The 16,049-nt window shown below is 39.0% G+C and overlaps 1 protein-coding gene across 2 annotated transcripts in view; it reads left to right on the top strand.

Annotated features, from left to right (window-relative positions):
• Positions 1-16,049, top strand: part of LOC131234341 (peptidyl-prolyl cis-trans isomerase CYP71) — a 52,869-nt gene that overhangs the window by 14,753 nt on the left and 22,067 nt on the right. The window contains exons 3-4 of one of the 2 annotated variants that reach the window (XM_058231149.1): positions 11,573-11,661; positions 15,389-15,628. In XM_058231149.1, the coding sequence (XP_058087132.1) occupies positions 11,573-11,661; positions 15,389-15,628 (329 nt within the window). Of the gene's footprint in view, positions 1-11,572; positions 11,662-15,380; positions 15,629-16,049 lie in introns of both variants that reach the window. The other variant, XM_058231150.1, reaches the window with a different exon arrangement.

Raw genomic sequence — 16,049 nt, 5'->3', positions numbered from 1 at the left:
TGTCGTGACAAAATGGTATCATAGAATGAAAGAATCGTCATCTTCTTAAAGTTGCCCGCACCCTTATCCTTGGTATGCATCTAACTAAATATTTTTGGGGTGATGCCCTTCTAACAACTACTTTTCTTATTAATTGTACTCTCATATATCTTGTCTTATAAATCTTCATTTACCATACTGTATCCTCATAACAATGCCTTCTCTCTACCACCTAAAGTTTTTAGTTGCACATGCTTTGTTCAAATTTTGAATGGAAGTAATGATAAAATTAGCCCAGGGCAATTAAATGTGTCTTCTTAGGATACACTCAGAGCCAGAAATGGTATAAATGTTCTGACCCTTCGACTTGCAAGAAATGTCTTTGTCGATGTGACTTTCTTTGAGGATGTTCATTTTTTCTCAGCTCCTGGTCGATCCCTTTGTGATCCTCTTGCGAGTCAGGCGGAGCATGACTCTTATCCTCTTCCTCTTTCCACTAGTGATCATGGGGAAACTCCTCTCCCATCCATTTAACATCATGTGGTGATTTGGGTGACCTTAAGCCTCTGCGAGTGTATCATTGTCGAGATAAATCTTCACAAGCTAAGCCATCTACCCTTCCACTCACCTTGGATGTTGGCTCAAGTGACTCTCTTATCTCGAGTCTGGATTTTCCCATTGCCTTGTGCAAAGGGTCACGATCTTGTACTTAGCACCCCATTAGTAATTTTATTTCATATGATCATCTTTCACCGTCCTGTCAGTCGTTTGCAGCTTCCCTTTCGTCACAGACCATTCCTCGATCTCTCTCACATGTTATTCAAAGTTGTGACTGGACAAAGGCAATGATAGAAGAAATGTCTGCTCTTGAGAAGAATCATACTTGGGAGCTTGTGCCTCTTTTTTCAGGTCATAAAGCTATTGGATGTTGATGGGTTTACACGATCAAGTTCTTTCTAGATGGCTCCATTGATTGCTATAAAGCTTGTCTTGTTGCTAGGGGCTACATGCAAACTCATGGTGTGGATTACTTCGAGACATTATCTTCAATGGCTAAGCTTAATTTTATTCGTGTTGTGATCTCCTTGGCTGTCAATTTATTCTGACCCTTGTTTCAACTTGATGTTAAGAATGCATTTATCCATGGGGACCTTGCAGAGGAAGTCTACATGCATCAACCTTGCAGAGAAGGCCTTTTTTTTTTTTCTACCATAGTTTTGGAGAAAAGAAAAAAAGAAAGAGGAACTCTTTCATGGCTTTGTGAGAAAGCCTCCTTGCATCTCCAAAGATTGGAGAGGGTGTGAGACCCACGTGGAGTGAGTCTACAAGTATTTTTCTTTTGTTTTCTTCGATTCAAGGTAGATATCTCTTCTCTCTCTCATCCCTCTTTTCTCGTCATCATCTTCTTTTCTTTTCCTTCTTTCTTCTTCCATCAACAACCAAACCCATTCCATCCCTCTTTCCCCACGCACATCCGCACGCACGTGCGTCCGTATGGTTAGCCACGTGTGGGCTCCCTTTTCCCTTAAATCTTTTCTCATTTCCTTCTCCATACCTCGCACATTAAACCCATACAACCCCTTCTTTAAAACCCCTAAACCTAGAATTCCAATTTGCCCCAATCTGTCAAATCCCCAAATTTCCCAAATCCCAAATTTCTCATCTTTCAAATTCATCACCCTTAGCCATCCAAAACCCTAATTCCTCCATCCTACATCAACACCCCTAAATTTCCCACTCCCAATTTCAAACCCTATCCCTAAAAGCCTAATTCCCCAATTCTATCCTCCTTAAACCTAGCCATCCACACTCTAATTCCCTCCAATCCGAACCCCATCCATTCAAAACCACCCTACAATAACCAGACAACCTTATACCTTTAAATCTCTTAATTTGGTGCATGTCTTTTATATGAACGTGGGATTGTAATAAACCCATCATTATGCTAGATGGGGAGTTTTACTTCCCATTGGGCTTTTCCTAACAATATTTTATAGCCACGTGCATTGTGGGATGCTTATGGTTTGAACTTATGCCTTAGTGTAAATCTAAAAATTTTAATTGGTGAAGGAAAAGCTTGAAATTTGTATTTTGGTTACTTAAATTGAACTGTTTTATGATCTTGCTATTGCATATTAATCTAGGCCATTCGTCCTACATCAAAGAAACTGAGGTGTCTAGGGAGGAGAGTAATGAAAGTGTATTTGTCATGTGATCGGTGGCCCTGGAATCAACCATCAAAGGTGACATACTTGAGTTGGTGAGAGAAGTCGAGGTGGAAGAAGGGTCAATCGTCATAGTTTCCCCAAGAAGTTTCTAGTAGTCGCCTTGGAAGAATGGAATCATCTTGGAGTCATTAGTGCTAGAAGAGCCGCCACCAGCAGAAGGACCATCACCGGTGTATAGTGTGGGATATGCTCAGTGAGGTTGGGGTACCCTAGCCTTGCCAAGAAGTTCCCAACCCTTGTTATTGTATGATTCATATTCTTGCAGTAGATACAAACTGCTGGCATGCCAGTTGTCCAGCTGAGTCACCAGGGAAACCATGTCCGTGTCCTCTTCCTCCTGAACGGCCACCATGGCTAGCAGCCCGTCCATTACCTCGTCCTCCTTTGGCAGTGATTAAGGATGCATTTTCACTTGATGATGGTGGCGTTGATGAGGATGAAGGCGCTGAGACATGTAGCACTCCAACAAAGACATGGACAAGGGAGTTACACACTCACTCACCTGGAGATGGGCCTATGGGTGGAATGATAGTGAGGAAAAGAGAAACTCCAATTTCCTCCCGCTGATGCTGTTGCTGGGCGATGCCTTGAGTGAGTGGATGGTGCAATTTCCACTCATCAAATAATCCACAGAATCGTGCACAGTGCTTGTGAAGATTTCCCCCCTATCTCATGGTCTGAAATTCTCTGAATATGTCATATAGCCATTGGATGTTCTTCTCATTGGAATACAACTGTTGAAGAGTATCTCATTCAGCAGTTTCCGCACACATGATATTGCGGTACACATTCTCCCCCATGCTATGAAATAGCCAGGTCATGACTTGGCAATCATCTTCCTTCCATAGCAAGTATGCGTTATCATCGTCTGTGGGCCCAACATCTGTTAGATGTTTTAGTTTTTTCTTGGATTGGAGGAAAATCTTCATGGAGCGGGCCTAGGCGAGATTTTCAGCACCTCTCAGTTTGACAGAAGGCATTGTTGGTTGTTGATTTTGAATTCCGGTTTTGAATAACTCACATGAGCAGCCATGATTGCAGATACTTTAGTAATATGTAATTTCCTGATTAACCACAATAGCACACAAATCCAGCAAGAATTCTCTTCCACAATCAACAATCAATTCTAAAAAGAAAAATCTTGTGCAAATCTGGAAAAATCATAGCCTTAACTAGTCTTCAAACCATACATCATTCTCATACAGTTTTGGTTCCAACGGCCAGATATTCTGCATCAGATGATGGACCCAACCGATTCAATCACCAACGAAATCTGGTTTCCACTACCAGATCTCGACTCAACTGGTCGAGAAGGAAAGAGGATCACAAAGGATCAATTTCACAGCCACATGCGACAATCAGGGGAGAACCCAACTGGTTCTCTATCTGTAAAAATATGAGCAGGTTTACCCCACTCAGAACAACCAAATTTTGATTCCCTTCAGCCCAGCAAGGTTTGAATGCTTTGAGTTATGCAAGAGTATGAATCAATGCTTTGATACCATGCGAAAATCCAGCACTAGGAAGAGAATTAGCATGAATGCGGATTGGATGAAAATGAGGGAGACAAGAAGGAGAGATGTTCTAGGGTCCAGACGTCCCTCCTCTCTTTATTCTCATAGCCAAGAAATTAAATATAATGCCATTGGGCCTGCCTAGGCCCAAATACAATCCAGCCCACATAATTTAGCCCAAAGAACAAACCTTTAGCATTTCCAGTGGTTGGGTGGTGTAGTTTGGGGTTAGGTATGGGACTAGTCTGGGTTCAATTGAGTAAAGGAACCTAGCCAAAATTGTGCAAATGTCAGAAAATTACCACAAGACAATTTCTTGGGTGTTGACTGGGTTAATTACCCTAGCAACCTGAATTAGGTGGGGGTGTCTTAAGTCAGGCATTCCCAATGTGTTTCTAATACTAATGCTCATCTCCCTTCTATGCAACACTGTTGCCATATGCTGACATGCACTCCTGCTTCCATCTCCATTGAGGTTTATTTTGTCCGGTAACATTATACTACTAGGGGACATGAAACATTCTAACTTCATCTCACTTAAGTACTGTTCCAAAATGGTACACTCTCCATCTCCTCAGCCGCTTATTATTATTATTATTGAGAGATAACAGTAAATTTTATTGAGAAACACACTAGAAGATGCGAAAGAAAATACAAAGCAAAAAGAAAAGAAACCCCCCAGAAAGTCTAGGTTGTTTTTACATAGGCTGCCCATCTTGAAGCAAGGCCTTTGATTCTGCAAATGGCCTCCTCTACTGATAAAGATTCATTGCGAAAGCAACATGCTTTTCTAGCTCCCCAAACCACCCACATGATGGCCATAATATGGAGTCTCCATTTGAATCTTCTAGATTTCCCCAATTCTCCCTCATGCCACCCCCAGAGGAGATCCTCCACAGCTATTGGCATAACCCACATAGCGCCGAGAGAAAGGAAGTAGTAGTCCCAAATCTTTCTCACAAATGGACAATGAATAAAGAGATGGTCAATCGACTCCGCTTCTCGCATGCACATCAAATAAATGTTTGGCAGGATAAGGGATCGTCTTTGAAGATTGTCAATGGTGAGAATCCTCCTACCCACCAACCAAATGAACACAACAATAGGAGGGGCACCATAATATTAATGGTGGAAAGGGTGAGGGGGTTCGCAAGAGTTGTTAGGCGTAGTTATTAGATCATAATGCGTTCTCACCGAAAATTTACCCGAACTATGAGCAGTCCATTACATGGAGTTGGAAATTGGAATATTGACTTGAAGGCATAATTTTTTTAGATATTCGATCAGGTCCAGTAGATCTTCAGTTTCTAAATCCGTCAAATTCCTGCGATAGGGAGGATTCCAAACAATGGAGTCGTCGCACAAGGAGAAACAATCGGCTATAGACACAAATCGGTCAAGAGCAATACGGGCCAGTCTAGGAAAGAGATCTTGTAATGCTCTAACCCCACACCAAATATCGACCCAAAACTTGATGTGATGACCATTGCCAAGAGAAAAAGTAATTCCTTTTTGCACCAAATGCTCAGTTGTTGCAATTGCCTTCCAAATGGATGAAGCTCTATAAAGTGAGGATGTTCTAACGAAACACCCGCCATGCGGCACACCATACTTGCAATGAGCTCCCTCCACACCACCCCAGAGAAAAAAAGAAAAAGAAAAAGAAATCTCTTCTTAACTTTTCTAACCTTTTGAGGGCCAATTGAGGGCATTTAAAAGGCGACAAGCAGTAGATTGGCATGTTAGCGAAGGTTATCTTGAGGGTTAGATGACTGCCATATGAAAGATAGTGAGTTCTCCATCTAGCAAGCTTCCTCTCGATTCTTTCAATAACCTTGGTTCATGATGTATAGGAGCCTTACCAATGCACAACGGGAAACCTAAGTATGTTGATGGGGAGTCTCCTATCTTACATCCAAAGGATCTGACAAAAGGAAGGAGATCTCAACTATTCACATGAATTCCTAACATTTCCGACTTTGCATCATTAATCTTCAAACTCGAAACCGCCTCAAAACAAACAATAATTCTTTGAAGATTATCTATTGAAACCAAGTCTGCATCACAAAATAGGAGGGTATCATCTGCATACTGTAGATGAGAAAAAGAAAAACTATTATTAGCAACCTTGAATCGACTAATGACTTTGTTCTCCTCACCCTTGATGAGCATCTTGTTAAGAACTTCCCCAACAACAACAAATAAGTACGAAGATAAAGGATTCGCTTGTCTTAGGCCCCTAGAAGTTTATGAGACCCATTAATCAAAATAGAGAAAGATGCGGAATGTACACAAGCCCGCATCCACCCTCTCCATCTTTGGTGGGATCCTAGCCATCCAACATGTAATCCAAGAACCTCCTGTCGATATGATCATACATCTTTTCGATCTCCAACTTGCATACAATACCAATCTTTCTCTCCATATACCTTGCACGAATGCACTCATGGGCGATAAGAACGCAATCTAAGATTTGTCTTCCCCCAACAAATGCTCCCTGGTTCTGAGAAATAACCTTGCCAAGCACATTTATAGATCTCAAAGCCAAAACTTTGGCCAAAATCTTGTGCAATGCCCCCATCAAGCTAATAGGTCTGAAGTCTTTAAGTTGTTATGCCCTTGCAACTTTGGGAATAAGGGCAACAAAGGTCGCTCCGAGCTCAATAGAAAGCCGGCCTCGCTCATAGAATTCAAAGATAAATTCCATGACATCCTTTTTTAACTACTAAAACTTTTTAAAGAAAAGCATAGGGAATCCGTAAGGCCCTGGCGCCTTATCTCGCCACATCGAATCTAAGGATGCTTTTATTTACTATTTCGCTATCCGCTTCGAGCATCAAGGAATCATTAAATGAAAGAGTTTGGAATTGAAGATTGTCCAAATGTGGCCTTTCCCACTGATCTCCTAATAGAAGGTTCTCATAAAACCAAACCATAGGATCACAAATTCTACTCTTATATGTCGTCCGTTTCCCATTTATAAAGATATTGGAGACTTTGTGAGTAGTCTTGTCTCCTTCCTTGATCCATATCTCTCTAGATCTCCGACGCCACCTAATTTCCTCTTCTCTTACCCGCTTTGCATAACGAGTAGAAAGGGCTTCTCTTTTTTGCCCCTTTGATCCGTGGATAAGCCACCACCCTCTTCTATTACTTCAAGCTCATGGATTTCTTCTAAGATCCTGTTGAACTCCGCCTCTTGGTTTCCAAGGACCTCCTTCTTCCAAGTAATAATCTTGCTTTTCAATAGTTGGGAGTTTCTTGGCGATCTTGAATCTCGCATATCCCTCCACCACAAAATAATTCCACCAGCTAGCTACCAGGTACTTGAAGCCTTTAATTTCCAGCCAAGCGGCCTCAAACCTAAAAGGTCTTGGCCCCCAATCGTCCTCCCCCAAATCGAGAATTATGGGACGATGATCGGAAATGATCCTAGGCAAGCTGTGCTGAGATACCAGCGGGGATTTTTCAATCCATGCAGCCGAAACCAAAAACCTGTCCATTCTCGCAAAATTGCTTTTTGGTGGCCGTTGGACTAAGGCCCCGTTTGTTAAATCTAAAGTTTAAAGACCGAATTTGAAATCTGAAACCAGAATCTGAAATCTAAAACCTGAATCTGAAATCTGAAGTAAAAAAACTTGTTTGATAATTATGGTTGAAGTCTAAAAATTAAGTACTGAATCTGAAACAAACTGTTTGTTAACAAACATCTTAAATGTCTGAAATATGTTAATTTGACACATTTGCCCCTATTTCTCGTTTGGAAATGTTTTACATTATAAAGAAATTATTTTTTATTAAATGAAAATAAAATCATTATATTTAATTCAAATAAACTAAAATACTTAATAAAAAACTAAAATATCATCATAAGGCCCTCAATTCCTCTTAGTGGGAAGATTGTCACTATGTGTTGTATAGGATTGAACACCAGTAGCAACAAAACCTTCAAATAAGGCCCACCTTATATTTATATGCTATCCAAACCGTTTATAAGGTCATTCCCAATTGGATGAAGTGAAAACATATTGATCCAAAACTTCCGTGGCCTATTTAAGTTTATTTTCCATCCAATATGTTCACAAGGTCACAAATACCTATATGAAGAGGAAAAAAAAAATCATATTGATCCAAAACTTCCGTGACCCCAAAAAGGGTTTCAATGTTAGACGTTCAATCCCCCGCTACTTTTTGTAGCTTATTTTTCGTCTCAAGCTTTAATACGATCTCGCCAAATAGATGGATGTTTTGGATATAACACATACCTCATGAAGGGACCCACAGAACTTGCTGATGTCAATACAGCAGCTATACAGTTGGTGTGAGGTATACCAACCAATCCGCATCCTACTTGGACGCGGATTAGCTATTGACAGGTTGAATAGCGAGATTCACTACCGAAGTGACGTCCATGGGCCCACTATGATGTATGTGGGCCCACTATGATGTATGTGCTTTATCTACACCGTCCATCTATTTGGAGATTTAATTTTAGAGCATGAGTTAAAGAATGAGGTAGATCCAAATATGTAGTTGACCCCACCACAAAAAAACAGTGGCAAGATTGATGCCTACTGTTGAAACCTTCCTAAGGCTCACTGTGATTTTTATTTGAAATCCAACCTGTTCATAAGTTAACACAGACATGAAAGAAGGGAAAAAACAAATATTAGCTTGAACAAAAACTTTTGTGGCCTATTTAAGTTTTTAATGGTGGGCGTCACTCTCCCCACTGTTTTCTGTAGTGAGGTCCAATGGAGCTTTGGATTTGATTCATTCTTTGGATCTTTACCTAAAATTATATTTCCAAATGGATGAACGATATAGATACAACACATACATGATCGGGTCCACAAAACTTGATGACATCACTTCAATAGCGAGTCTCGCTACGCAACTTGTCAGTATCCAATCTGCGTCCGAAGCGGATTGGCTACTCCCCCTACCACCAGCCAGTGGATGATGGTGGTTGCTCTATGGGCCCCACCAAGATGTATGTGTTTCATCCATGCCGTCCATCTATGTTTCCAGATCATTTTATGGTATGAGACCAACAATGAGGTATATCCCAATCTCAAGTGGACCACATTACATGAAAACAGTATTGAATGAACGTTGACCATTAAAAGTTTTGGATCAAGCTGATCTTTGTTTTTTCCATTCATCCAGGTCTATATGACCAAATCAACAGATTGGATGTCAAATAAACGGTACATTGGGTCTTAGGAGAATTTTAATGGTGGATATCCAATCACTATTGTTTTCCTGTGGTATGGTCCACCTGAGATTTGTATTCCTCTCATTTTTGGTATGAAGCCCTAAAATGATCTTTAAAAATGGATGAAACACATACATCATGGTGGGGCATAAAGAAGTTTCACAGGTTAAAAGTTGATTTTGTATTGTGCAAACAATTTAAAGAGAAAAAATTGCCTTAGTAACTTGAAAGGGGTAATTTTGGGAGCAAAATTTTTTGTTTAATGAAAAATTCGCTGAGCGCATTCCGCATTCACCATTAAGCAAGATTCCTAGAAATAATTCAGTGAAAAACCACTTAGCGCTTTCCTTCTTCCGCATTAACGACGCATTAACAAACACCACTAAACACAGAACATTTTCCCAATTCCGCATTAAGTGCATTCAGCGTTAACAAACAGGCCCTAAGTATATTTAGCCCCTTCCAAAGGAAGATCCACTAGGTCATTATGGGTCACCCAATCTGCGAAATTAGACAGACCACAGGTGATTCTGCTTCCATTTGATTTCTCAGGACTGAATCTGATGACATTGTAATCCCCCCCAATGCACCAAGGATCAGTCCATCTCTGACTAACGCTGTCCAGCTCAGGCCAGAAACTATCCCTCAGACTAGGAGTGCAAGGACCATACTATGCTGTGAAAACCCATTGGAATCCAAAAGAAATCTCACGGAACTGAATAGAAATGGAAAAAGTACCAGTATAAACATCCACCTTCTTCCAAAGATCAGCATTCCACGCAACAATGATGCCTCCCGCAGACCCAATTGCATCCACTGTGACCCATTCCTTGTTCCCGACACCCCAGATAGAATCTATCAAGCTCCTGTCCACTGTCTGAAACTCGGACTCATAATTTCCGCCTTAGATTTCTTACAAACTTTCCTTACCTGAGCCCTTTTGTCTTTGTTCCCCAGCTCTCTGACATTCCATGATAGCCCCTGGGAGGAATCCTGTTGGAAAGTTAAAAGGGATATCATAGAATGGGCTTCTAGTTGCTGTAATGTTGATATTTCAGTTGCATGCTCCATTCTAGGTTGTAATTAGTCCATTTTTTTTGTCTTTGTGGCTTGTTTTTCAAGTTTCTTTGAATAAAATTTATACTTTACCCTTCAATAAAGAAAAAAAAAAAATCATTGAGAATGTGCCTTCCTCGATCTAGCCCTCTTTCCTCTACTCGCTTTACCAATTGTGTCGTAATTGATGAAGCATTCAAGACTGAGCACTTCCCTCCAGCCCTTGGGCAACTTTTTTCATCTCGAAAAACTAATAGGGAGCTAGAATGCATTACTCTGTGCAATAAATGAAATGTTTTCATGAAGGTTTCATCTTGAAGTGCTGATTCGGTTGGGTTAATGTTGATTGGTAATCTGCTCTGAGAAACTGTACTCATGATTTTGTTTGCCTGAAGTGATGATCTTTAAGGATGTACGGTTGCCAAAATCCTATGATTTTCAATTCGCGATTGGAGATTTGAGTTGAATCTTAGGCAAGACGATTTGAATCCCATCTTGAATCCCTTTTTAGATGAATCCTACGATTCTATGATTTGCAATTCAAACACCGATTTACAATTCAAATTATACTTGTTCTCTCTCCTTCTCTCTCTAAATTGGCTTTCGTTTTGTATCTTTAAATTGGTAGGGGCATTAAGAATCGTTTGGAACATGTCAATTATTTTATTTTGTTCTTTATAAGAGATTAAATTATTGATCTTTTCTTCAACGTTAATTCATGGAGCTTTTTCTCAAATTGATCTATGAGTTATCTGAAATGATTTTATGGATGGTTGTGAACATGTTTACCTATATGTATTATGGTAATGATAATTAGAAATCAACATGTAGTTTTTCATTGGTCCACTAAATCAAATCCCACTTTTTCCAACACGATTTTTCACTCAAGAAAGGTAAAAAGAAGATAAATTATTAAAATGATTCTTGTATGTTTTTAAGGTAAAAAAGGAAAGACTAGAAGTCTTTAACACTATCATGATATGTATTACTTGGTGTATATTGATGCGAAATAGATGATTGATGAGTTTTTAAGTTTTGCTGACCTATCTGTATTTTTTTGATTTTTTAAGAAAATCAGAAAAAATCTTAAAATTTATGATAAGATCTGTGATTTAATACTATTACGATTTGTGATACGATAATGATTTTGACAACATTGATATCTTACTCTCTCTCTCCCTCCAAAATTTTAAAAAACCTTGAGGAACTATTACAAGATTGAGTCAAATCATGAGCACATGATATGGGATTCTAATACTCTGCAGTTATTAGTATCGACAAAGAGAGGGGTGGCATGCTTCATATGAATAAAAAATAAGATTTGCATGTTTAAATTGGCAACTTATTTATTTATTTTTGGATAAATGCAGCTATTGTCACTGATTTTGATGGAATCACGAGGCTTCCTGAAAGTAGAAGTAATTTACAAAAAATAATTTTAACCAGGAAATTCTATTTTATGCATTTTCGTTCATGTATCTGTTGCCAGAAGCCCTTAAAAAAAATAAAAATAAAAATGTATCTGTTGCCAGACTGTTTCTTGTTAGCGTACTTATTTTTAACTCTTTGTTTCTTAGGTCATTTGAAGTTCTGGAAGAAAAAGTCTATTGGCATAGAGTTTGCTAAACATTTCAGATCTCACCTTGGTGCCATTGAAGGCTTGGCTGTGAGTGATCATCCTGTTCATACTTGTGATTTGTCATATATTTTGTTTTTTTACCCTGTATTTCTGAATGGATTGTTTATTCCTCCATGGAGTTCAGGAAATCTTACATATTTTGGACCCTTACCTTCTGGCATTACTTTATCTTACTGAGCCTGTTTTCCATTAGAATTTGAATATGCTTGAAATAAATGATGACAGTGTGATAATCCTCTTGTTATTTGTTAAATATGTTGTTTCATTATTGTACTCATATTTTACGGTTAGCTTTGTCATTGTACGACTCTGCATTGGGGTATTTATATCATATTAAGTGTTTATATTTAATTTTTATAGTCATATTTTACTCATTCTGCCTCGGTATTTCTTAACAACACAATTTTCTGTTGAGTGCTTAATATCTTATTCCTTTATGGGAGTGTTTATGTTCCACTGTGTAAATATATTTACCCACTCTTTCTGGGTATCTTTGTCATAATTGTGTTTTATTCATATCATAAATTGTTATTTAAGTTTCACATATGTTGCTCATCATCGGAGTGGCATGGGTACCTTTTGAAGTCCCAAAATGTGTGCCACAATCCATTTTGGGCTGCTTGGGAAGCGTCAAAGCATAATGCAAGATTCTATTTCCCGCCTTCTCTGCTCCAAAGAGCACTCGGATGCCATTTTCCATTTTAATGGTATAAATCCTACCTGCCACGTATAGAAGACAATTTTTTTTTTTTGGATCGGCAATAAGGACTTTTCTTAGCAAGAAAAGGCCCAAAGGAAGAAACTTACAAACTTGCAGACCAATCAAGAGAGGGGGCCTTCCTCAAGACGATATGGAGGAGGCAAAACCACTGCTTCTGCCAATGGGAAAACAAGATGTTTAACTCTACAGATCATGAATGTAACTGAAGAACAGAGACCCTTGAAGGTGCAATTGTTTTGCTCCTTGCATATCACCCATAGGACTGCAATGAAGTACATTTGCCACCTTTGCGCCCTTTACACGAATGCTGAATTATCCAAGTGTCGAACAGTTGTTGGATTGTGCTTGGCATGATCCAAACCTCCTGGAACTGCCGCAACAGCCACGTCCACACTGATTGTGAGAAACAGCAATGGATGAGATGGTTCACATTTTCAGCATTCCTCAAACATAAGCTGTACCCGTTGACTATTGTCATGTTATGGCATTGAAGGCGATCCACCATTAAGATGTGATCATGACCAGCTAGCCACAGGAACACTATATCCCTGGGAGGGGCCGTAGATTTCCAAACCCAGCCCATCGGAGCTGGACTCTTTCTCAGGGATCAATCTTTGGGCCAACAACTTAACCGAGAAGGTTTTAGACAGGTCCCATCTCCAAAGAAGAAAATCATCCTTCTCCATAATTGATGACAGGCGATTCATCAGCTCCAAAACTTCTGGTTCTTCCTCTTCCGTGACATCTCTGACCACTGGGTTCCAGTTAATCATACCCAATGCTGTCAAATGCGATCGCATATGCGAATATGTGATTGCATATGCTCATATTCCCAAGGAAATCGCATATGCCATGATGGCATATGCGACCACTGTGCATATGCGTTCGCATATCAAATATGTGATCACATATGCGATGTATGCAGTTGCATACAACATATGTGATCGCATACATGCCAACGGTTAAAAATCTGACCATTGGAACTTTTTTTTTTTGCAAAAAATTGACTTCTTGCCTATGAAATGGCATTCAAATCCCTCCCATTTGCAACTTACATTCACTCTAATATTCTTTAATTCATACTTTCAAATCCCTCATTCTCTCTTACATTCTCCATCTTTCAACTCTCAAGTTCCAACTTCCAAGTCTCCAAGCTCCAACTTTCCTATTTTCAATTTAAACTTCCAATCAAGAATCAAGATTCCAAAGCAAGAATACATTGAAGATTCTACAAGAAGACTACATTTCTCTCTCATTCAAGTTTCAACTTTCTCATTCTACGTCCATCTCTTTCTAGTTTTAAGTTTCTAGTTTCTACATTTCTCTCTCATACATTTATTCTCTAGATAGTTACATTCATTCATTATATATAGTTAATTAGTCGCATAGTTACATACTCTCTCTCTCTCTCTCTCTACACTCTCCAATCTAATCTCTATAATCTACATTCATCATTCTTATTCTATTGTACATTTCTATCCCTCTTTCTACATTTCTCTCTCTCTCTACATTTTACATTCTCTAATATAATCTATACATTCATTCTATTGGAGCTATTCTACATTTCTCTCTCTTTCTAGTTTCTACATTTCTCTCTCTTTCTCTACGTTCTAATTTCTAATCTTCATTAATCATTCTATACATTTCTATCTCTCTTTCTCTACATTCTACATTCTCTAGTCTACATTCATTCATTAAATTAGGAAAGTTCCCCCTAATTTCTTTTATATATATATATATATATATATTACATTTTTATTTTTCTCACACTTATATTTTTACATTTGCTCCCTATAGGTGAGGGTTCGACTCCCCTCCTTGGCTTTACCCGATACACGTGGTTGTGGGTGATTGCGTGTATCCGCAGGGATTAGTCTCACTTCAAAAAAAAAGGGATGGGGACACCCTGTGTCTTAAATATATATATTTTTTTTCCGAAAAAAAATGCAGTTGCATATGTGATTGTGCGATTGCACATGATCGCATATGCGATTTAACAACATCGATCGTACCACTCATTTCTTCGAAGTAGTCTGCTTCTTTTGCATCCTTGTGAACCGCTTGTGAGTAGAGAGAGACAAGGAAAAGCAATCTGCAATTGAGCTTTTGTGTACCACCCGTCACACCAAAAGCTAGTATCTCTGACGTTGCCTATCTGCACCACTGTCCCTTGTAAGACTGCATATTTCGTAGCCATAATGCTTTTCCAGCAACCAGAGGATCTGTATCTACTGGATTGAGGGGTGCATTTACCTTCGGCGTGACACCCATATTTTTCCACAATCACCCGTCTCTAAAAATCTTCCTTTTCTATTGCAAATCTCCATATCCACTTGCTTAAGAGAGCATCATTTGTTGCTTTTAACGGTCTAATACCAGCCCTTCCTTGCGTTATTGGCTCGCATACTTCTTTCCCATCGAGAATATGAAACCTGTGCTTAGACTATGTTGCTTGCCATAAAAAATCTCACTAGGTTTCTTCAATGCGCCCAATCACCAATGTTGGACATTTGAATAGAGATAAGAAGACACTGAAATGTAATCCAATGTTGGACATTCAACTAGAGATAAGAAGACGTTGAAATGTAACCCACATTAATTGAGACTCAGGTATAGTTTCAAAACTCCACATGCGATCTAAACCAGCAACCACTGGACAATAGGATTGATGTCTATATCAGAGCATGCAAAGGAAATATCATTTCTCCTTATTTGTTTCTCAAGTCTTACCAGCTGTTTCACACATCTATTTTCTTTTCCATATAAAAGTAGCTTCCCTCTCCCTTTTTATTCTTTTTCCAAACCGGAACCAACACTTCATCTCTCCCTTATTTGCTGTTTGGTTACTTGTCTTATTCTCCTTATATTTATTTCATGCTCATTTTTCCTTGACCATCCTCCTCTCATGTATTATGAGAGAATGTGTGTTTCAATGTGAGCCGGTGTTGTAAATAATAATATTCAATTATTCCGTTGACAAATTATTCTTATTTCATGAGCAGCTGTCAACCTTGATGTGGTTCAGTAATGCAGGTTAGTGTTGATGGCTTACTTTGTTGTACAATTTCAAACGACCATTCTGTGAAGATATACGATGTTGTCAACTATGATATGATGTTCATGATGCGTCTACCATTTGTTCCTGGCACAATTGAATGGGTTTACAAGCCTGGAGATGTCAAAGCTAAGCTTGCCATTAGTGACCGGAACTCGGCCTATGTTCACATATATGATGCACGTGCTGGTTCGAATGAACCTATTATTTCAAAAGAGGTATATCCGTTGATTTTTTTATTAAGTTCTTAAAAATGTTTAGAGCCATGCTAAGGATATTGGTACAAAGAGGATTGAGAATCCTCTTTGAGGCACATCCATCAGGTAGGCGCCACTGTGAACATTACTTGGTAAAAAAATGCCTGCCTGCTCTGTAGTGGGCTGCAACTGTTCAATGAAAAATGGATGGTTAATATAAATCGACTGAAGTTTAGCATTTGTCTTACAAATGTTCTCCAATGAGCAGACCAACCTGATCTTTTGGCCTTGGCATGTTCAAAGTGGGTTTGCCTGATGAAACAGCCTGGATGCATATGTAAATGTGTCACAAATGGGATTTACGATCTTCATCACACGAATATTCTTCTCATTCCTCAAAAGTTTTAAAATAAAAAGTTCGCCTTTTTTCCAACTTCATTAT

Source organism: Magnolia sinica, chromosome 19 (genome assembly GCF_029962835.1).
Source record: "Magnolia sinica isolate HGM2019 chromosome 19, MsV1, whole genome shotgun sequence".
In the NCBI taxonomy this organism is placed as follows: domain Eukaryota; kingdom Viridiplantae; phylum Streptophyta; class Magnoliopsida; order Magnoliales; family Magnoliaceae; genus Magnolia; species Magnolia sinica.
This window is presented reverse-complemented; position numbering and strand designations above follow the sequence as displayed.